Source organism: Vipera ursinii, assembly GCF_947247035.1.
Source record: "Vipera ursinii genome assembly, chromosome: 6".
NCBI lineage: Eukaryota > Metazoa > Chordata > Lepidosauria > Squamata > Viperidae > Vipera > Vipera ursinii.
The window spans coordinates 21,932,605-21,954,795 of record NC_139515.1 but is presented as its reverse complement, the minus strand read 5'-3'; the positions used below and the strand labels follow the sequence as shown (position 1 = coordinate 21,954,795).

Genomic DNA, 22,191 nt, shown 5'->3' with positions numbered 1-22,191 from the left:
TGATCCGTCTGGTGTTGGCTCCAGGCTAGATATTTCAGAGCATAATCATTAAGGATGTCTATAAATTAGGTTTTTATATCAAGTCAAGGACCTGCATTTTCTTAATCTATGTGAAGATAATTGAAGGCATTCATTGCTATTATTATTTCTTTTTCAGAAGCCTGTCTAATTTTGTTTTTCATCTGAAGGTCAACTTTAACTTCTAAATCAAGAGGGCATGTTCCTACTTGATTTGGGGAACTGATCTGACCACAATGACCAGGTGAGAATTTGCTCCAGTTTTGGATTCTCCTTTGTGGGATTCCAGTAACTATCATTAATGCATCCTGCCCTATCTTCTCTGTAGATCTTACATTAAGAGATAACCATATTCCATTCCACTAGATCTCTGTAAAACCTGTTACTGTGAAGTTTTCTTCTAACACCAAGCACCATATTTCTTCACCATAACAGCTGATTTTCAATGACCTAACCAAATTCTAGGTTGAGTGTGAGGCAGGTTGCTCATTTTTGCCTGGTTGCTCATTTTAATTTTAAAATTAAGATTTTTAATTTAAAGAATGAGCCCACCCTTTTTTAAAATTATTGAGTCAGCCATTAGCCTTTTTTCTTCTAACATTTTAAATGAAAATTACCCTCAGAAAATATACCGTATGTCTATTAGATCTACTTTTCACTCATTGCCAGCACCAAGCAAAATCAATGTTGGACAGTTTATCAAAGTCTCACTCAGCTTTTTCTTCTACATGTTAAACATAACCTCTTCCCCCAATTTTACCCCATATGACCTGTTCTCTATCACCCTTTCTCCAAATATATGCCTTTTTGTGTTTAGCTTTATGAAAGTTATGATGCAGAAAATTGTGCTTAAAACTCCAAATGAGGTCTATGTGAAGCAGAGGAAAGCAATGAATGTTATGTGATAATTGCTTCCTTTGATGTTTTTGGGATGGAACTTTGAATGTATCTTAAAATTGCATTCATCTTTTGAAGCCAGATCACTCTGCCAACTTAAGGGAAGTCTGTTCCAGGAAGGCACAAAGGAGCCACACTCATTGTTCCAACACAAAAATAGCTTTCTCCAGAACGCCATCTGTCAACATAGAAATAGCTTCTTCTTCTTCTTCTTTTTCTTTTTTACAATTATGGACTAGGCTTATGTTTAGTATAAGGGACGCGGTGGGTCAGTGGGTTAGGACGCTGAGCTTGTCGATCAGAGGGTCGGCAGTTTGGCAGGTCAAATCCCGAGTGCCGTGTAACAGAGTGAGTGCCTGTTACTCGTCCCAGCTTCTGCCAACCTAGCAGTTCAAAAGCACATAAAAATGCAAGTATAAAAATAGGGACCACTACGGTGGGAAGGTAACAGCATTCCGTGCGCCTTTGGCGTCTAGCCATGCCGGCCACATGACCACGGAGACATCCTCGTACAAGCGCTGGCTCTTCGGCTTTGAAACGGAGATGAGCACCGGCCCCTAGAGTCGGAAACGACTAGCACGCATGTGAGGCGGAACCTTTACCTTTACCTATGTTTAGTACTTTAAGAAGACATCACCACCTTAGGTAACTGTTATGCCGAAAAATTCAGTTTGAATGATGCTAACAAGCCTGTACATTTCAAAGAACTTATCCATAAACAGAGGAACTTTACTATTATTAGCATTCTTCTACCTGAAGCACAGTAATATATTTATTGTCATTTAAAAGTCATTGCTTTGCTTTAATCATGATTTTATTACATCTCGTTGCCTTTTCTTTTATACACTGCTAATATATTTTGTTTCTCTAGAATTTTACTCTGCAATTGTGGGCATCCAGATACCTACACAAAATAATAGCTTAAAAATTAAGCTTGTCTGTGACCAGAGCAATATGCCCAGAGCAAAATGAGGCTTTAATCAAACTTCACAGAAAATGATGGAAGTAATACAAATAAAGGATTGTGAGAGTCAGCTGTCAGAAAAATGACTCAGTAATGTATGTGACCCCTGGGGTTACCTCATCTGTAAAGATAATCTAGATTGTCGTATGTTTTAAAGAGGAAAGATGAAACTCTTTATTAATAAATCAAGTATACTCAACTACCATTTAATACTGCTGCTGCAGATATTTGCTTAATCTAATTAAATGTATGCAACCCCTCTCAGTGTTATTTAGAGAATCTGCAATTACAGGAAGATCATTTAGCCTATTACCTATGTCCTATATTTATATTTGTATGAAAAAGACAGACAGACTTAGAACACAGCCCACTTGAAAATCAAGCATGAATGAAACCAACTGAAATAATTAAACCATACGTATTTTTCTCAAAACTTGTATTCGATTATTCTACTGATAATGCTTACATTCTAAGAACAACAAAATATTCACAGAAATGCAAGCATTTCCACCTCCACCCCCTTATTTTTAATGTTCAGATTAATGCAGGAAAATGCATATCATATCCTTTCATATACGAGTTGTCCCACTTTGGAATGACCCTATCATGCTGAACAAAGCACCCCTTTCGTTACCTGATCTTTGTTGCTTGGATAGACACAGTCTTGTGTGTCAAAGTAAGTGTACTTGTTGCTTTATGAACAACTATCTCCTGGGCTTCTGAATCTACAGATGAGTATTCATTTTCCTTTTATCAAGCCACTCTAAATATGGTTCTTGTCAGTGTGTCAATAATCTCTGTGTTTCAGAGACATAAGACACTGGTGCATTGGGACATTCTTTTCCGCTCAACACTTGCTGACGTCTGATACTTAAAACAGAGCATGCTTTCATCCTTCTGTGCATTGTTGCAACCCCCTAGGAATATTTTTAAAAGGTGCTGCAGTTACTGAGGGGGGAAACATTTGCCAACCAAAGCAGATGAAGACGCCTTGGTTTCAGTCTCTGTGAAGCTGCATTGTAGTTTCAACTTTACATCAGCCTGATAACAGAAGGGACCATGTCTAACTTTGGCTACAGGAGAGAGCTTAGTAAATATGAAGACCTGGATGAAGATGAACTCCTTGCTTCTCTTACTGATGAGGAGCTGAAGGAGCTGGAGAAGGAGTTGGAGGATATTGAGCCTGACCGGAGCCTTCCTGTGGGGCATAGGCAAAAGAGTCTAACGGAAAAAACTCCTACAGGAACTTTTAGCCGGGAAGCACTGATGGCCTACTGGGAAAGGGAGACCAGGAAACTTCTGGAAAAAGAGAGGATCGGGGCATGTGAACAGGTAGGAAAATATAATTGCATTAATTTGGCCCCAGAAATAACTCTTAGTCAGTAGAATGGTTTTCCTGCTCTGTATTTTCCATCAAACTAAAAAGTCAATTGATCATGAGTAGAAACTTTATTAACGAGTAGACGCTGTAGAGTAATATACATCTTCTTCCTCTGTGTTATTAAATTATCATCCCAGTGAGTTCATTGCTTCAGAACCCTGCTTCCCAGGATGTTAGTTTACACTATGAAGATCTTTTTTATATACAAATATTCTTTTTACATGAAGGAACATCCAAAAAATCATCAAAGCACAAGCTGAGAAGAACTGACATGGCCACAGTTGGATTGATTATGTATTTTTGCTAAATGTATCACTCATATCTCAGCTTCAGTTACACATCTAATATCAAATTCTGTTTAACATTGTGTTATAACAGATGTGGCCTACCACATTTCAGACTCGTAGCATTTAATCTGCTTTAGGGAAAACCCTGAATTCCAGCAACAGAAGCTAGTATAAAATAATGACACAAGGGAAGATGCTAATTATTGGCTGCCTTTCATGTGTTATTATATACACAGAGAGGACCTGAATATTTAAGAGTCTTATTCAGATTTTAAAATAAGTCATGTGATGAGGGCCTGTGGCGATATGCACGCTAACTTCAATCTACTTCTTTCTATTATTTTGTATATCATATTTTCCAGGATTTCAAATTATAGAAAAGTGGTAGAAGTTAAGAAACTGGTATGCATAAGTTTGCACTTCAAATATTTGCTTCTGGCATATTGAATGTATAGCAAAGTGAGGACAATGCAAGTATACTTCCTTCTTCTTTTATCATCAGAATAAATTTGTTGTCTGAATAAGGCCAGGCATAAATCTTATCACTGGTATTACAAATCGTGGTAATTGAACTCTTTACTAATCTGTTGAAAATTGTTTCTTGATGTATCAACAAGTCTCTATCAACTTTCTGTCCATCTCTTGTCCTTCTTCTTCCCCTTCTCTTATTCTTCCCATTCTGTCTCCAACTCCCCAATTCCAAAGTTCTTAAAGAAACTCTATAATATAAGCTTTATAAACTCAGAAAAAGGTTCAGAGCAATTTGTTAAAATGAGATGAGAAGGAGCACTGCAGCTTCTAACATGCTAAAAAGTATTGTAATCAAAACATGTTGTTGAGATGGGCAACTATAGCAATCAAATAAATAATAAATAAAAATCATCCAAATGACTATTTCATATTGATGATAGATGAGATAGATAGATAGATAAATAGATAGATAGATAGATAGATAGATAGATAGATAGATAGATAGATAGATAGAGTAAATAAAAGATAGAGAGAATGATAAAGAGATACTTAGAGGTAATCTTCAACTTATGACCATAACTGAGCCCAGAATCAGTGCTGTAAATTGTTAAGTGGGTCACTATGTCTCTATGCTCAATTTTACAACCTTTTCTGCGGTGGTCGTTAAGCAAACTTGTTAAGCAAATGTCACAGTTGTTAAACAAATCCATTTTATCTAATGCTATTTTTTTGCCAGAAACCTGAGGTAAATACTGGAAACCAGCAAAAATCATGGTCACATGACTGCAGATCACTGCAAATAGCCATAAATAAATAAATGCAAGCCAGTTGCCAACTGCCCAAAATGTGATCACAGTGTGTGTGTACAGCCGCTAGAATTTGGGAACTGCAGAGAATGTTGCAATTTTGAACTGTCACTAAGTCACCAGTCATAAAGTGAGGACTACAGATAGTGGATAATGAGCAAGCAATATCTATATCTATATCTATCTATCTATCTATCTATCTATCTATCTATCTATCTATCTATCTATCTATCTATCTATCTATCTATCTATAGAGAGATCTTAATTAATTAGAAAATCTACCTTTCAGTGGACTTTTTAAACTGTGGTTTTAGGAAGAAATACAAACATAAAGTCACCCCTTCCTATTTTAATCTCCTAAACAAAGGCCATACATTTCAAATTTCAGCCCAGTCTCTATCAGTAATATCATCATAACAGGACTATGCTGACCATAACAGCCATAATAAAAAAGAAAGTGACCTATATCTTTCAAAAGATTGGGATGAGGCAAAATTTAAGGAAAATTAGAAATACTTGTTTGAACAATAATGAGTTTAATATTAAACTAGAAGAAAAAGATTTCTAAATAACTACAAGTGAGGTGGTCTCTCTAGCTAGTCAAATAGTACTGATTTTCCCCACATGTATTTTTGTTTCTTTTATAACATAACATTGTTTTTCTAGAGCAGAAAATTGGAATAAAGCATAACAACTAGTAAAGAGAGAATAGCACTCCTAGCAGCATCCAGTTTACAGGGTTTTATTTAACTCTGAACAGATAGTCTTGTTTCATTCTTATCAGAACCAGTCTGAAGGAATTTATCCTGGTGCTTGAAGCCAGGGTGTTGGTATGCAGTCCAAGTACTAATAGCTACTGGTCATCCTGACTTTTCAAGGGCAGAACGAAATAATAGTAACAAGCAATAACAAACAGTTATAATCCAAATCAGAAAAAAGTAATGATGAAAAGAGCAGGATTTAGAGTTATGTAATTCAACGGTATACCCAAATAGCAACAACAGTCATTATGTCTGGAACTGGGAATGTACAAGCACAGTTAATTCTAGACTTAATTTCAACCTACACTTGACACTGCTTGGCACTCCTCTGGAATTGTTCTGTGTTTCAAGCCCAATGGTTGTAATTCAAGCTTCAAACTTTTTTAAAGACAAAGCATTTACACTGCAGGCATGGAGTCTGCATGGATAATATTCCTCTACAGTTCAATGGTGTTCTAGCTCCCGATCTCAACACACACAAACACACACACACACACACACACACACACACACACACGCTCATGGCACGCACACACACACACAACTCTGTGTGTGTCTGTCTGTGTAACAGTAAAAGGAAAACAATAACAGGTTAATTGTTATTAATTAATGGTCTTGGGTATATTGTTGATATTCCATTTTTCATCTGGGAACTTTGCATGGTTGGAAGGAAACCACTGTAGCAGCTTGAAACAGGAATATGCAATAATGGGAGATCTAAATTGTCCATGCTTAATTGATGGATACAGAATTTGAATAGCAGGGTTTTTTCATGACCTTGCTTATTGAAATAGTTACAATATTTGTATTCTTCCAAGATTTTCTACTCATTTCAGTTCTAGAACTGATAAAGTGAGGCTATGGCTAGTAGTTGGGACAGAAAATGCATAAAACTGCTTATACAATTAAGAGGGCTGGATAAGAATCCTAATGGTTTTTTGAGGGCGAGGGAGGTAATGATGAGCATTTCAGTGACATTCAAGCAAAAAAAAAAGGTTACATAAGTGTATATTGTGGTTAATACAAGTTTAGAAAAGAAGGGATCCAAATAACATAATTAGGAAGCACTCACTGAAGAAACAAAACTGACAGCATCAACTGTTTTTTTTCTACATTGACATATCTCTATGTGAGATGTCAACACTGAAATTGTGCGTACTGATTTTGTCCTGTTCTAGTAGTGTATAGAATACAGCTAGACAGATTAGAATAGGATGAGCAACTTTTTCTGGTCCCAATACCTGACTTGAACTTTGAGTGGCATGGTAAAAATCCACAAATAGGGCATATACCGTATATACTTGAGTATAAGCCGAATTTTTCAGCCCACTTTTTGGGCTGAAAAATCCACTTCGGCTTATACTCCAGTGAACAAAAAAAAATTACCGAGGACTTGCGCGCGGCCGAGGCTTCGGTGCTTCCCTCCAGAGGAAGAAGGCGCTGGATGCGGCCGGCTCCACGGGGAAGGGGGAGTGGCGGCGGGGCCGACGGAAAAGCCGCAAAAATGGAAGGAGAGATGCTGACTGGCGGCGGCCTTGAAGGAGGCGGAGGGGGAGGAGGGAGGGAAGGGTGACCGGGCGGGGGAGAGGGGGGTGAGCCAGAAGGAAAAGGGAAACTCATCCCGCAGAGCGGTTGCGAAAAGAGGGAGGAGATAAGCCAGCCCGGTACCTGGATCCGCTTCCTGTGTCTCCTCCACTCTGCCATGATGTCTCTGTTTTGGTCTCCTGGTGACGTGGGGCTGAGCCGGAAAAGGGGGAGGGGGAGACCGAGGGAGGGAGGAAGGGAGAGAGAGAGAGAGACGAGCCAGCGTCAGCCAGCGGGCTCACGAGGGGCAGCAAGCCATTAGGAGCCCTTGGGGAGGCAGGGCGGGAGCGCAGTCCGGCCGCTGGGCTTCCTTTCCCTCTTGTCCGCATCGCTGCAAGGAATTGCGTTGTTTGGACACGGCGACGCTCGCCCATTCACACGCTGTCCAAACGCTGGTCATTTGCTGCGGGGCTCCTGCTTGGAAGGGAAGGGAAGGGAAGGGAAGGGAAGATTTGTGAGGGGAAGATGCCCTATCGGGGTGGACATAAGGATCCTCCTCCTGAAAAATGTTACCCCAAGTATTCAAGCCAGTCTGTCCCAATAACCTGGGAAGCCTTTCCAAATCCCAGGCTGGTTGTAGTCAGGGTGACCTTCGCGCATCTGGAAGGCACCGAGAGAGCGTTTTTTGTTGAATTGGAGCCATGGGCTAGTCGTGGTTAAGGCACTTGTAGGCGAAGCAAATCACAAAAGCCCCCAAATCCTTCTAAATGCAGCCCACGGGCGAGCTTCCCAAGTTGTTTTAATTTAGCTTGCACGTGGCAATAGAAATAAGCTTTTTTCCTCCTCAGCGGATCGGTGCGGTGAAGAGGCTGGGCTTCCTTCGGGGGGCCTTTCATTCCTGTACAAGGGGGAAGGGGAACTCTCTGCTTTTGTGTGTGCGTGTGTGTGTGTGTGTGGCCCATCTGCAAAGCTGCCGAGGAAGGAGAAGCGGGATACTGGTTGGGTGGGGGAGCGGCAAAAGCGGGGGGGGGAGAGAGAAACGGCTCCGCCTTTGGTTCCCCCTCCTAAAGCACAGGGGCGCTAGAGAAAGTTTGGAGTTGGGTAAGGAAGCGCAAAATTCAGGAAGAAAAGCGGGGCGGCGGGCGAACGGGAGACCTGTACAAGGGGGAAGGGGAACTCTCTGCTTTCGTGCGTGCGTGCGTGCGTGTGTGTGTGTGTGTGTGTGGCCCATCTGCAAAGCTGCCGAGGAAGGAGAAGCGGGATACTGGTTGGGTGGGGGAGCGGCAAAAGCGGGGGGGGGAGAGAGAAACGGCTCCGCTTTTGGTTCCCCCTCCTAAAGCACAGGGGCGCTAGAGAAAGTTTGGAGTTGGGTAAGGAAGCACAAAATTCAGGAAGAAAAGCGGGGCGGTGGGCGAACGGGAGACCTGTACAAGGGGGAAGGGGAACTCTCTGCTTTTGTGCGTGCGTGTGTGTGTGTGTGTGTGTGTGTCCCATCTGCAAAGCTGCCGAGGAAGGAGAAGCGGGATACTGGTTGGGTGGAGGAGGCAGTGGCGGCGGCGGAGGCGGCCGCAGCACTGGCAGCCTTCCGCTTTTGCCGCTTTTGTGTGTGTGTGTGTGTGTGTGGCCCATCTGCAAAGCTGCCGAGGAAGGAGAAGCGGGATACTGGTTGGGTGGAGGAGGCAGTGGCGGCGGCGAAGGCGGCCGCAGCACCGGCCGCCTTCCGCTTTTGCCGCTTTTGTGTGTGTCTGTGTGTGTGGCCCATCAGCAAAGCTGCCGAGGAAGGAGAAGTGGAGGAGGCAGTGGCGGCGGCGGAGGCAGCCACAGCACCGGCAGCCTTCCGCTTTTGCCGCTTTTGTGTGTGCGTGTGTGTGTGTGCGTGTGTGTGTGTGGCCCATCTGCAAAGCTGCCAAGGAAGAAGTGGAGGAGGCAGTGGCGGCGGCGGAGGCGGCCGCAGCACCGGCAGCCTTCCGCTTTTGCCGCTTTTGTGTGTGCGTGTGCGTTTGTGTCCCATCTGCAAAGCTGCCGAGGAAGGAGAAGTGGAGGAGGCAGTGGCGGCAGCGGAGGCGGCCGCAGCACCGTCAGCCTTCCGCTTTTGCCGCTTTTGTGTGTGCGTGTGTGTGTCTGTGTCTGTGTCCCATCTGCAAAGCTGCCGAGGAAGGAGACACACAAAGACACACAAAAGCGGCAAAAGCGGAAGGCTGCCGGTGCTGCGGCCGCCTCCGCCGCCGCCACTGCCTCCTCCACTTCTCCTTCCTCGGCAGCTTTGCAGATGGGCCACACACACACACGCACACACAAAAGCGGCAAAAGCGGAAGGCTGCCGGTGCTGCGGCCGCCTCCGCCGCCGCCACTGCCTCCTCCACCCAACCAGTATCCCGCTTCTCCTTCCTCGGCAGCTTTGCAGATGGGACACACACACACACACACACACGCACGCACAAAAGCAGAGAGTTCCCCTTCCCCCTTGTACAGGTCTCCCGTTCGCCCGCCGCCCCGCTTTTCTTCCTGAATTTTGCGCTTCCTTACCCAACTCCAAACTTTCTCTAGCGCCCCTGTGCTTTAGGAGGGGGAACCAAAGGCGGAGCCGTTTCTCTCTCTCCCTCCCCGCTTTTGCCGCTCCCCCACCCAACCAGTATCCCGCTTCTCCTTCCTTGGCAGCTTTGCAGATGGGCCACACACACAAACACACACACACACACAAAAGCAGAGAGTTCCCCTTCCCCCTTGTACAGGAATGAAAGGCCCCCCGAAGGAAGCCCAGCCTCTTCACCGCACCGATCCGCTGAGGAGGAAAAAAGCTTATTTCTATTGCCACATGCAAACTAAATTAAAACAACTTGGGAAGCTCGCCCGTGGGCTGCATTTAGAAGGATTTGGGGGCTTTTGTGATTTGCTTCGCCTACAAGTGCCTTAACCACGACTAGCCCATGGCTCCAATTCAACAAAAAACGCTCTCTCGGTGCCTTCCAGATGCGCGAAGGTCACCCTGACTACAACCAGCCTGGGATTTGGAAAGGCTTCCCAGGTTATTGGGACAGACTGGCTTGAATACTTGGGGTAACATTTTTCAGGAGGAGGATCCTTATGTCCACCCCGATAGGGCATCTTCCCCTCACAAATCTTCCCTTCCCTTCCCTTCCAAGCGGGAGCCCCGCAGCAAATGACCAGCGTTTGGACAGCGTGTGAATGGGCGAGCGTCGCCGTCCCCAAACAATGCAATTCCTTGCAGCGATACGGACAAGAGGGAAAGGAAGCCCAGCGGCCGGACTGCGCTCCCGCCCTGCCTCCCCAAGGGCTCCTAATGGCTTGCTGCCCCTCGTGAGCCCGCTGGCTGACGCTGGCTCGTCTCTCTCTCTCTCTTCCTTCCTCCCTCCCTTGGTCTCCCCCTCCCCCTTTTCCGGCTCAGCCCCACGTCACCAGGAGACCAAAACGGAGACATCATGGCAGAGCGGAGAATATACTGATAATATATTGTTTTTGTTGACCCTCTTTTCCACATGCCTCAATTAAAGCAATTTTATTGTTATCTACCTGTATTTTTATTTTTGAAATTTACCGTGAGCTGCTGCATTTCCCAGCCTCGGCTTATACTGGAGTCAATAACTTTTCCCAGTTTTTTTGGGTAAAATTAGGGGTCTCGGCTTATACTCGAGTCGGCTTATACTCAAGTATATACGGTACACAAATAAAAGAAAATGTATTTACATTCATATTTATTTACAATTAATTGCCTTCTATAAATTCACTCTTGTTAAAAATTACAGTCTGGCAACAAAACCAGCCAGAGCCAACATAATGGCTTAAAGGTCTAGACTAGAAAATGGGACTCTGTGATCTTGGGCCAGTCACTCTTTCTTAGTCCTAGTAAGGAAGGAATGGCAAGCCATTTCTGCAAAAGTTGCCAAGAAAACCACAAAGGCTTCTCCATGTAGTCATCAGCTATCAAGACTGATTTGAAAGGGCCAAATTAAATAAACACTGAGCTAGCTCTCTGGGGATTTTCTGCAGTGCTTACAGGGATCAGTGCTTACAGGGATCTTCTGCAGGATGAAATTTTGGGCTATCCCCTTTTGGATTAGAAGAATAAATGAATTATACATTATGCTAAGTAAAACGTTTTAGAAATTACTCAGTTACCAATCATTTCTTGTTTTCCTCACTCAAGATCAGAAACAGGTGGACGTGGTGGAAGATAACTTCCTCTCTTTGGGGGTTTTTAAAATTGCAACCTGCAGCTGCCACTTCCCAGGGTGCCATTCTCTGAAAATATTCAATATTCAATTGAAGACAAATAAGGTTAGAGTAGCACTCATGCTGTTAACCCTCAGTAATATTGTGAACACTTTCTAATAGATGTTATGACACACAATCACAACATTCTTAAATTCAAACATCTTCAATAAATTGTGATCAGATGCTTAAATAAATGGGGTATTTTTATGCAAAACTGAATTTGAGAGTACTGCTTCTCAAAAATCAAATGCAAAATCATGGTGCATAATCTTTCTATAATAATTATCTGGAAAAGATCATCAGGAAAGCTCACTGAATAAAATTTGAGGACCTTTACTGATAAAATGCATTTTTATCATTTCCTTTTGATCATAATTCCCTTGTAGGATTATAAGCAAGAAGAAGAAGGTGGTGATGATGATGATGATGACGATGGTGATGGGTCATACGAAATTAAAGAAGAATATTTTACAGGAAGTAACAGCGAACTTTCTGAAGAGGCTCCCAATGAAGATGACGAAGAGGACAGAGAGGATGAGAATAAAGAGGATGAAAAGAACAATGAGGAATATGAGGAAGAGGAAGAGGATGAAGAAGATGACGGAGAAGAAGAAGCAAGTAGAACAGATGATGAAGAGGAATCTGTTGAAGAGTGTGAAAAACTTCCAAATACTAGGAAGCAAACTTCACTCAACATTAAACTTAAAAACCACAATGAAAATGAAATTGTTACCAATGGTCAAAGTGAAAAGGAAGCGGAATATTTGAACTACAGAATGGGAGCCATGCATCCATGTGGAAATCCAACAGTGATTGAAGATGTATTAGAAAAAGTTAGGAGTGATGATGCCGAAACTACTGAAGTCAATTTAAACAATATTGAAAATATCACACCACAGATGCTAACACATTTTGCTCAGGCCCTGCGGAATAACACTTCAGTGAAGACTTTTAATCTGGCTAACACTCATGCTGACGACAATGTTGCAATGGCTATTGCAGGTATGCTTAAGGCCAATGAACATATTGTGAGTCTGAATCTAGATTCTAATTTTATCACAGGTAAAGGAATTCTTGCTGTCATGAGGGCTTTACAGAACAATAAAGTTTTAACAGAATTACGATTCCATAACCAAAGGCATATAATGGGCAGTCAGGCTGAAATGGACATGGTTAAACTTCTAAGGGACAATACTACTATTGTGAAACTAGGCTATCACTTTGAGCTTGCTGGACCAAGAATGAGTATGACAAGCATTCTGACAAGAAACATGGATAAACAAAGGCAGAAACGGATGCAAGAACAGAAACAGCAACAGTCCAGTTGTGATGGAGCACTGAGTCCAAAGACCAAATCATTGCAGAAGGGAACTCCTGGTTCTTCACCTTATTCATCTCCTAGAGGTTCACCTTGGTCTTCTCCAAAGATTTCTAAGAAAATTTCACCTCCTCAGAACCAACTTTCACCTCCCAAAAGTTCACCTATGCCTTCTCCAAAATTTTTAAAGAAAGCCACTGCTATTAAAAATCAATCTCCCTCCCCCCCACCACAATCACCACCCCCGTCACCAACTGCACCACCTCCTCCTCCTCCTCCTCCACCACCACCTCCTCCTCCTCCTCCTCAAATAGTTGTAGAAAAAAAAGCACCCACCAGGAATATTGCTGAGGTTATAAAACAGCAGGAAAGTGCTAAAAGGGGTCTACAAAATAACCAGAAGAAGAAAAAAAGCAAGAAAAATAAACAATATGAGAATGCAATATTCAAAGAAATTAAAAATTCATTAAAATCCATCCCAGACAATGTATCAGAAGAAGGGTCACGTCCTTCAAGCCGACCTTCTACCCCAGTAAGATCACTCCACACTGATCTTATGGAGGCAATTCGTGGAAGTAGCATAAAGCAGCTAAGGCGGGTAAGTAATTGTAATTTCAGGAGTTGATTTAGAGTTGATTTAGGTGAGTTGGGCATGACAAGATAATCACACTTTCCCCCCCCCCCCACCAAAGGATAATCTATAGCAGGGGTGTCAAACTCAATTTCATTGAGGGCCGCATCAGCATTGCGGTTGCCCTCAGGGGGGCGGGTGAGTGTGGCCTGGGTGGGCGTGGCCTACTGGGTGGGCGTGCCTAAAGTGCGTATGGCCTACTGGGTGGGCGTGGCCAGCTCTACATTGTTCGCATCAAGGGTGCCTATGGGGGCCTGGGCAGGAGTGGGACAGATCTCTGGCAGAAGGAGGGTCTCTGGGCCAGGGCCAAGGCAGTGGGGTCCATTACCTCACTGTTTCTAGGATGGCTTCACAGGCCGCATGAAACCACTTCACGGGTTGGATCTGGTCCCCAGAACTTGTGTTTGACATGTCTGATCTATAGGGTGATAATTTTTTATTACTTTGTTGAAAAAGAGAAAGTACTTCCTTAACTTGCCTCTGAGAACTGGTAGGAATTGAGCGCTGATAGTGAGGTCACCTTGACAGATTAGAGCCCTCAAGATGGAACTTCATGGAAAAAGCTCCTCACTAAACAGCCTCTCAAACCTCAAGCTGCCTCAACTGGCATTTTTGGGTATGAAACAAAAGTACACTGCTCCTACAAATCAATGATTTCTCATTGCTGTTCTTTCACATTTCTCCTTTGCACTAAAAATAACTTTTCTGCAAAATAAGAGGTCTGCTCATTTTTAGATTCATTCCCGATCCCCATTTCCATCCTACTTTATTATTTGATCCAATTTTGTGTCTTAAAATAAACTAGCATTTAAAGACAGGATAAATAATTTGGTTCACAAAAGAGAAATCATAATTACAGCCAGATACCGGTATTCAAGGCTTATGTAATCTTGTGTCATATCAAGTGGGAGGCACCCTCATTTGATTTAAAGATAGGAGGGAACCTCTGTGTTCAAGATGAATTGGAGGCAAACTATTTCTCCTCCCGCAGTGGTGAAGGTTAAGCAGTGGTGGGATCCAGCCAGTTCACACCAGTTCAGCAGAACCGGTAGCTAATTTTTTGTTGCCCAGACCCAGAATGAACTTCCGGAAGCAGCATCCACGCAGAGAACTGATTGTTCACATATTTGAATCCCACCACTGAGGTCAAGTGATTTTTCTGATAACTGTTCAGTGGAAAGGAAATGCAGTCTTTTTTTTTCCTGAATCATACAAAGGGAGGAATTTTGCAACCTAAAGTCTGTATTTTGGTGTTTTAAACTGCTATGGAGTTGATCATTCCACCTATTTCACAGAGTTCTAATGGCATTCATCTTGTACAGTAACAAGAACAAATCTAATATGTGATAGTTGAGCTTCAGAATGACTTCATGGTGTATAACCAATCAAACAATCTTTACCGAAGGACCTGAATTTCTAATATAATTAGTAATCTGTAATCTTTATTATGGTTCAAAAGCTATTTCCATTTTTGAAATTGTACAGTGGAAAATCATGTTTGTTCAGCCATAGTTCTCTTATATTAGCAGTTCATCCCACATTAGAGATGATAGAATTTGGCAGTTGTAAGAGCACTCCCACAATGGATTGGGGAAACTGCCTCACACATCATGTATGACAGCTTCTCTAATTGGAAAGGTAATGTTAAAGCAGCAGGATATGAAAGCAAAATATCATCTTCTTATGTGTGATCAATTCTATCAAGAGGACACTAATATGTCCATGAGAGTTCTACAAGTGTAGGTATTCTTGTTTAATGTGCTAAAGTAATTGATAGATATCCAGAAAGGTAATACAAAATTAAGATCTGATTTTTATGATGTGTCTGCTTACCCTTTTAAGGGAAATATAATCATTAAAAGAATCAGCTCAGAAGTCAGGTCTATTGTAACATTGGTTGATCTAGAATAGATTATTATCTATTCTAGATCAACCAATGTTACAATAGACCTGACTTCTGAGCTGATTCTTTTAATGATTCTGCCAATTGTCTAACAAAGTAAACAACAACGTTTACTTAGCTTTGTTGTTTGTACTCATACAAGATAAGCAACAATGTGTACCTATGGCCCATAATTTGTGACCTACTTTTGGAAAGAATAAAGAGAAACAGAATTCTGTTATTCAGAATGGCATAGCTACTGTGATTTTTGCAGATCAGAAAGGCCATTCGGTTCCAATAGTGCAGGAGGCTCCAAACTTGGCAACTTTAAGACTTGTGGAGTTCAAGTCCCAGAATTCCTCAGCCAACCCTGCTAGCTGAGAAATTCTGAGAGTTGAAGTCCACAAGTTTTAAAGATGCCAAGTTTGGAGACCCCTGCAATAATGGATGGAAAAATCCTCAATTTAAGAAAGGACTTGATGAGGTTTAAGGAGTGAATCTATGTAACTTAAGACACACATTTTGCTTCTTCTCTTTATCTCTCAATAGGGAATCTAATTTTTGATCACATATCCTCTGAGATCACACTGCTTTATATTCTTGCCATCAAGCCCAATATGTATTCTAGTCTTCACTATTACAATACACAGTACAATAGAACATTGAAACCTGTGGGTTTTCTCTACTTAAATGCTTTATTCTTTTAATTTCAGTTTGTATTGCTAATTTAAGTAAAACACCCTTTTTTTAGGTGGAAATTCCAGAAGCTCTGCGGTAAAAGTCAGCCAGCACAATGAAATGAAGATTTGTACAAATTCTCAAAGAGAGGTACACAATCATTCTACAGTGATAAAAATGGACTGATGTAAATGGCTTCAAAAGTGCATTCTTAGATCTAAGATATAAATAAAAAAGCCTATGAAACTTCAAGCAATACTTCAAAGAATTCAACAGTGGTTTTGTAAATATGGAGAGTACTTTTTTAATTTAATAAGATTTCTCAGAAGAAATAGTTATTTATGTTGATATCAAGTAGTACTTCATGGAACATATCCTTTCTATAAAAAAACCTGTTCAGTTCCCTGTGTTTCTTTGCCTGAATCATACATTTGCAATAAATGTGTTTTGAGTTTCCAAGTGGAAAAAAACCCATTTTAGTCCTGAATTGTTGTGAAAAGTATTATGGGCTAAGGAGTACTAAGTGATGGTCTGAGAAGAATCTTTCTATGCTGAAGATTTGGTGAGGATTTCTGTGGTGGCATGATCATTACACGAAAAAGGCTAGAAATGCTTGGTGCCATGCTCTGTGTGCATGGTAGCAGCTGATTTCCCCAATCAGGTGGAGCCTTATTATAGTGTATCATATTAGCACAGGTTTCACAAGCATAAGAAGAATAATTTCATTTCACAAGAGGTATTAACAAGATCAATGATTGAATATCGTGGATATCTAGTAACTGATGACACATGGATGAAACATCCCAGTGATTTTTTTTGTAGACTGTGCTAGATAAAATTGCACTAGCAAGTTAATATTACCATTTTTCTATTTCTCTTTGACCTAGAGAAAATTATGAGATTTTAGTGGCCTTTCACATCATTGTCTCTTCTGGGCTGCCTAGGAGGATTGCTTATGAGACATAATGCTTGCAATGGTTCTCCTTCGCCTATCCATTGTGACGTTTTGGACAGCGCTTGGCAGTTTCCCCTCTCCAGGTTAATATTTATATGAGGCCACTGACAAAGAACATCCATTAAGATGAGATGAATATCCAGTATACTCACAGGATATATGCCAATAATATCAGGTCCACTATGCGTGTCCACTCCAGGAGACATGAACAGGAGATTGTAAGAACCAACCTTGATGGGTGAGGCTTATACTCAATTCTAGCAAGATCTTGATTATAGAAGTCATTGGATCACAATAGAATCCCATCTTTGATGGATGGGCTCCTTTGCAGGGCAGGTTACCTTGGACTCACAGCTTGGAAGATCAAGTGGAGCCATGGCCAGAAAGTCCTTTGCAAATCTCATATTGTGCTTCACCTGTTGCCTTTCTTGGGACAGCATGCTTTGCTGATCATTACCCATGATTGCCTTTGTCCTCTCACACCTGAACTATTGAAATTCACTTTACCTGTCATTGTACTTAAATTCTGTTTGAAAGAGAAAACTGGTTTGGAATGCAGTGGCTTGATTAGCAACAGGTGTGCTATGTTTTTCCCAGCTATTGCCATTACTTTGGGAACTGCATTTTCAGATAGTTGGTTTCTGGGTGCAGTTCAAGATGCTGGCAAGATTCAAGGACCTAAGCATCCACAGGAATGCCTTCTCCAAGTGGAATTTATCCATCCAGAGAGCCAATAGGCTAGCTTGCTGTAGATCTCAATCCTTATAGAAAAGTTGCCATCATAAATCTCAAGGATAACTCTTTTCTGTGATGTCCCTTCTCTGGGGTGGTATACTGCTGGAGATAAGGTCAGCCTCATATTGTATTTTAAGCAATATTATAATGAGGAGTTTGATCTGCTCAGTCATTTTTGGTTGGAGAGGCCTTGGGGAGAAACCAAGAATATAAGTAAATAAACAATCAAACCAATATAACTATGACTATACAGTACTGCATTATTAAGACCTTGAAGAAGAAATAACATTATACCCAACAAATATACCATGTTTATTGAATGCTACTCTGGAAGGCTGCCAGAAATGATGATGATAATTGATGATGATATTAAATTTTCATGTTGCCCAACTCTCAATTATTGTAATCCATGCAATGCAGATGGAGAAATAGATATTTAAGGTGAATTTCCTATCCATAAAATAATACATATATGTTGGAAGACCATAGTTAAGGAGGCATCACTAAAAATGTAAAAAAAAACAATGTTGCCATTCAAAGCATGCTTGCTACTAAAAACATTGCTGTTTAATGCCAAAGCTACATGTGCAGATTGCAAAAGCTAGCAAATGATTCCATCCTTGAACACTTAGTGAAACTTTCCTTAATTTCAATTTTTCAAGACTACAGGTCCTTGGGTTACAACCATTCATTCAGCAGCCATTCAAAGTTACAATGCAGCTGAACGAGGGGCACTAACAACCAGGTCTCAGACTACCAGTCATCCCAATGTAGCTGTGGTCATTTGATCATGATCTGGGTGCTCTGGTGCCTGGCTTGTGATTATGACATTTCAGCAAGTCATTTGTGATTTTCCCTGCTGGCTTCCCACAAGCAAAGTCAATGAGGAAAGCAGAGGGAAAGGTTGCAAGTTGCTTCACTAAGTTGTTCCCACTGCTTTCCCCCCCCCCACCCGAGCTTCACTATGAAGTACAAGAACACAGGCATCTGACATTCCATAGAACCTCTCTGTTCACTTGCAGACAGAACCACCAGCCTGCAGCACTCCCACAACTCTTCAAAACTCTTCCCACAGGCTGCTTGACTCCAGTCACAGGAGATTCTCTCTTAATGACCAGCACAGTTACGATGACCAGTTACGATGGCAACCAGGATTATTGGGATTGCCATTGTGAAGCAATGCAGTCATATGCCATTATGCTTTAAGACTGCATTGCTTAATGACAGAAACTGCAGTACCAATTGCTGTCATAACAGGAGAACTATCTAGATTGAATTCTTTTGTTTTTTATCTTCAGGAGAGGTGGAAACAAGTATGTAACTAAGCACGTAACAGGCAATTATAGAAAAACTAATTTGGAAAATGCATAGAGGCTGCAAAAGTATGTGCTTTCACTGTACTTTTTCTGTGATCAATAGTTTGGAAACAAATGAGGTTGGAGGAAACATTTCAGAGGTGCTCCTGCTGCCTCTTATTATTCTTTGAGTCATTCCTATGATCAGGAGAAAATTATAGGAAGCTAAAAAGGGTGTTTGTAAATTCAACAAAAGCCCCTAAATCTCTTTTTTTTCTTTCCTTATTTGTGACCTATAAAGCTACAACAAAAAATTTCCTGCCTCTACCCTCAAACACACAGAAAATTCAGTATGATTTGTAGAAAAAAACACAAAATGCATGTTGGTACCATACAATTAGAAGATTTAGCACATTGAAAACATTTCTGTTTTTAAAGATATGAACTTCTAAAGAATACCGTGTTACAATACACTTTTATGTTTTCTTTCATTCTTCTATCAATCCAGTGCAGATAGTTATCTAGATTGCATTATCGATACAGGATTAAGCAAAAAAATAAAAAATAAAAATAGTAGCATCAGTTTGATCCTACATTATTTATACATTTAAGTCCAAGTGTATTCAGAGGAATTTACTGCTTACCATAGTGGATCAATGCAATACTTGTTCAGTGATTGTTAGTACTTAGCAAATGAAAATAGGGATTTATGACTGGCTCTTGAAGTTGTAACTGTCACAGCGTCCCCACAGTCACGTTCTTGTCAACTGACTCAGAGTCCTATCATCACATGTTTACCATTCGCAACCTTCAAAGCAGCTTCCACCTAGCAAAGTCAATGACTAAGCCAGCAGGAAGTTGCAAATCTCTGTCATATGATATCATGCTTAATAACTGCACTGCTTAGTGATGGAATTACTAGTTCCTATTGTGGTCTGTAAGTGAGGACTATTTGTAATTATCTTAGAAAAAATATTCTTGTGCCACATGACACAGCAGGTTGCTTTGGATAAGTAATAATTCCCATTTTATATAGAAAATACAGTCCCAGCTGAGAAGATACATCAGCCTGAAAAGACAGCCTGAAAAGATGAGCGTTTTTCACCACACAAAGTCATAATCTAATTTTAATTAATATGATGTGCATGAAATATCTTACTAACCATCCTTATGCAAAGTATTGTACTTTAGATACTAAATTTTAATAAAATTGTTAAGGACTATACTTGTAGAGTCACAGATTAAAAGTCGTACTGTTCTAACATAAAGTCTATTTTTAAATGCTTTAATAAAATTTCTAATGTGATTTGTCAAGCTAATGATTTTGACTATCAGGGCAATGAAGCTTAGTTAGTCTTCCTTTAGCAAAAGTAAGTTTTCCTTAAGTTGAATTTAACATGTTCATGCAGATTTTTTTGGCAGCCATATGGAAGGAGTTTGCCATTGTCTTCTTCAGAAGTATTTTTTTTAAGGGTAAGCCCTCTCGGATGGTGTCTAATCCAAATGCTGATGAGATCCAATCCTGCTTAACTTTTTGCAAGTTCCACCAAGGTTAGCTGCCATTTGCTACCTTTGTTTTATTGATCTGCAAGTCCTTCTATGCTTGAAATCTACTACATAAAAGTAATTTATGTAGTAATATTCAGAATACTTGAACTATAACCATTTGTTTAATGACAATTCAAAGTTACAGCAGCACTGGAAAAAGTGATTAAAGACAAATCCTCACACTTAATTTTTGCAGCATCCCTGTGGTCACGTGATTCACAAAATTCCAGTAATTCAGCTGCAATGTCCTCCAGTCATGGGATCACCATTTGCAACCTTCCCAGAGGACTTCCAACAAGCAAAGTCAGTGGGGGAAGCCAAATTCACTTACCAGCTATGTAATTCAATTAGAACATGTTGATTTGCTTAATAACTATGGGGGAAAAGGTCATAAAATTTGGATACAACTCAGTGACCTCATTGCTTAGCAATGGAAATTCTGATCCTAATTTTGATCATAAGTTGAGGACTACCTCTAACCTGGTAATCTACCTCCCAATTGGTTCAACATATTCTTCGTTAACTAGATAGACTATTAGTTTTGAGTCATGAATGTGAGATGGGTAGCTATATATATTGAATAAATATTACTTCATATTTATTTTGGTTGCTAATACTGTGTGGTATGAGAACGTGAGATATGATGCACAGTGAAGAACTCTCAGCTGCTGTTCCAGTTTCATTTGCACTCAGAGCTTGGGACCCTCCTAAGATCAGAAGTATTTGACAGTTCAAGTCCCTTTGTTTTTCATCCTCCTGGCCACTTTTTAACTCAAACACAGGGAAAGTTTCCAGATTGATAAAGGCATTATATCATTAGGACTGCAATGAAGTATTCTTTTTTCCTCTTCTTTTCAATGATGTAAAATAGATAGCACAAAATTAGAACCTTAGCTAGAGTAGAATGAAAACGAAAGGTCGTATCTGAAGAGTTGTCCTTGTGTTTCTTGGAAGAACTCCTAGCCTCTAAAATGACAGCACAGCTGTTCATAGAAAATTGTGCACAAAGATTACTAAATTCTGTATCTAGTTCTTGGACTATGCAGTGCTGCTAGTTGTCATACTTGTAGCAATGATCAAATAACAGCTGCTGTGACAACCTGGCTACAGTTCAAGCACACCCTGGCAGAGATTAAAATTGATTCGACAATGTAATAAGGGTTATAATGGGGATCTTATGTTCTTTTTGCTCACCACATTGGATAAAATCTCATATCTATTTTTTTTGTCCAATGGAAGATAAATTCCAACAAACAAGTTTGCAAATTTTTATGAACAATCAGTTACATGAATATTGCAGATATATCAAGTACAATTCATTCCAGGTAGCTGAAATAAGTGGCCAAAACTCACTAGTGGGCAAAAAAGAGGAACAAGAGCCTATTGGGGGATTCAAAAAAGGGGATCTTGTTTTAAATTGTTTTCCTATAGTTTCAAGGCTCAAGGTTTTTATATATAAATATAATTGCAGTTCTTTCGCAGCTGTAAAATTCAGGGTTCTTTGAAAATTTCATGGGCTCTTGATCTGCAGCCAAAAAGCCTCATTAAGAAAGATAATATTGATGGAATCTGCAAAGCAAATCGATTGAAAACAATTTGATTTTATACAACCTTGAACCAGTCATGTAGCTATCTTTGAAAATGGAAGTTTGAATTAGACTGCCCTTAGATCTGGTTCAGGTGGGAATTTCAATCAGAGACAGTGGTTATTCAGCTCTTGGCAAAATTATGCATCTGTAGAACAGTGGAAGAATTAAGATAAAGTTATTGTAGTATCTCTTTGGGGGTGATGATCTTGTGAGTACAT

The 22,191-nt window shown here is 40.8% G+C and overlaps 1 protein-coding gene across 1 annotated transcript; it reads left to right on the top strand.

Moving 5' to 3' along the window:
* The first annotated feature begins 2,740 nt into the window (after nt 1-2,740).
* LMOD2 (leiomodin 2) lies at nt 2,741-16,752 on the top strand. Its single transcript, XM_083366830.1, has 3 exons — nt 2,741-3,211; nt 11,729-13,258; nt 15,925-16,752. The coding sequence occupies exons 1-3, from the start codon at nt 2,939-2,941 to the stop codon at nt 15,949-15,951; spliced, it is 1,830 nt and encodes a 609-aa protein (XP_083222956.1). The 5' UTR covers nt 2,741-2,938; the 3' UTR covers nt 15,952-16,752.
* The last annotated feature ends 5,439 nt before the right edge of the window (nt 16,753-22,191 follow it).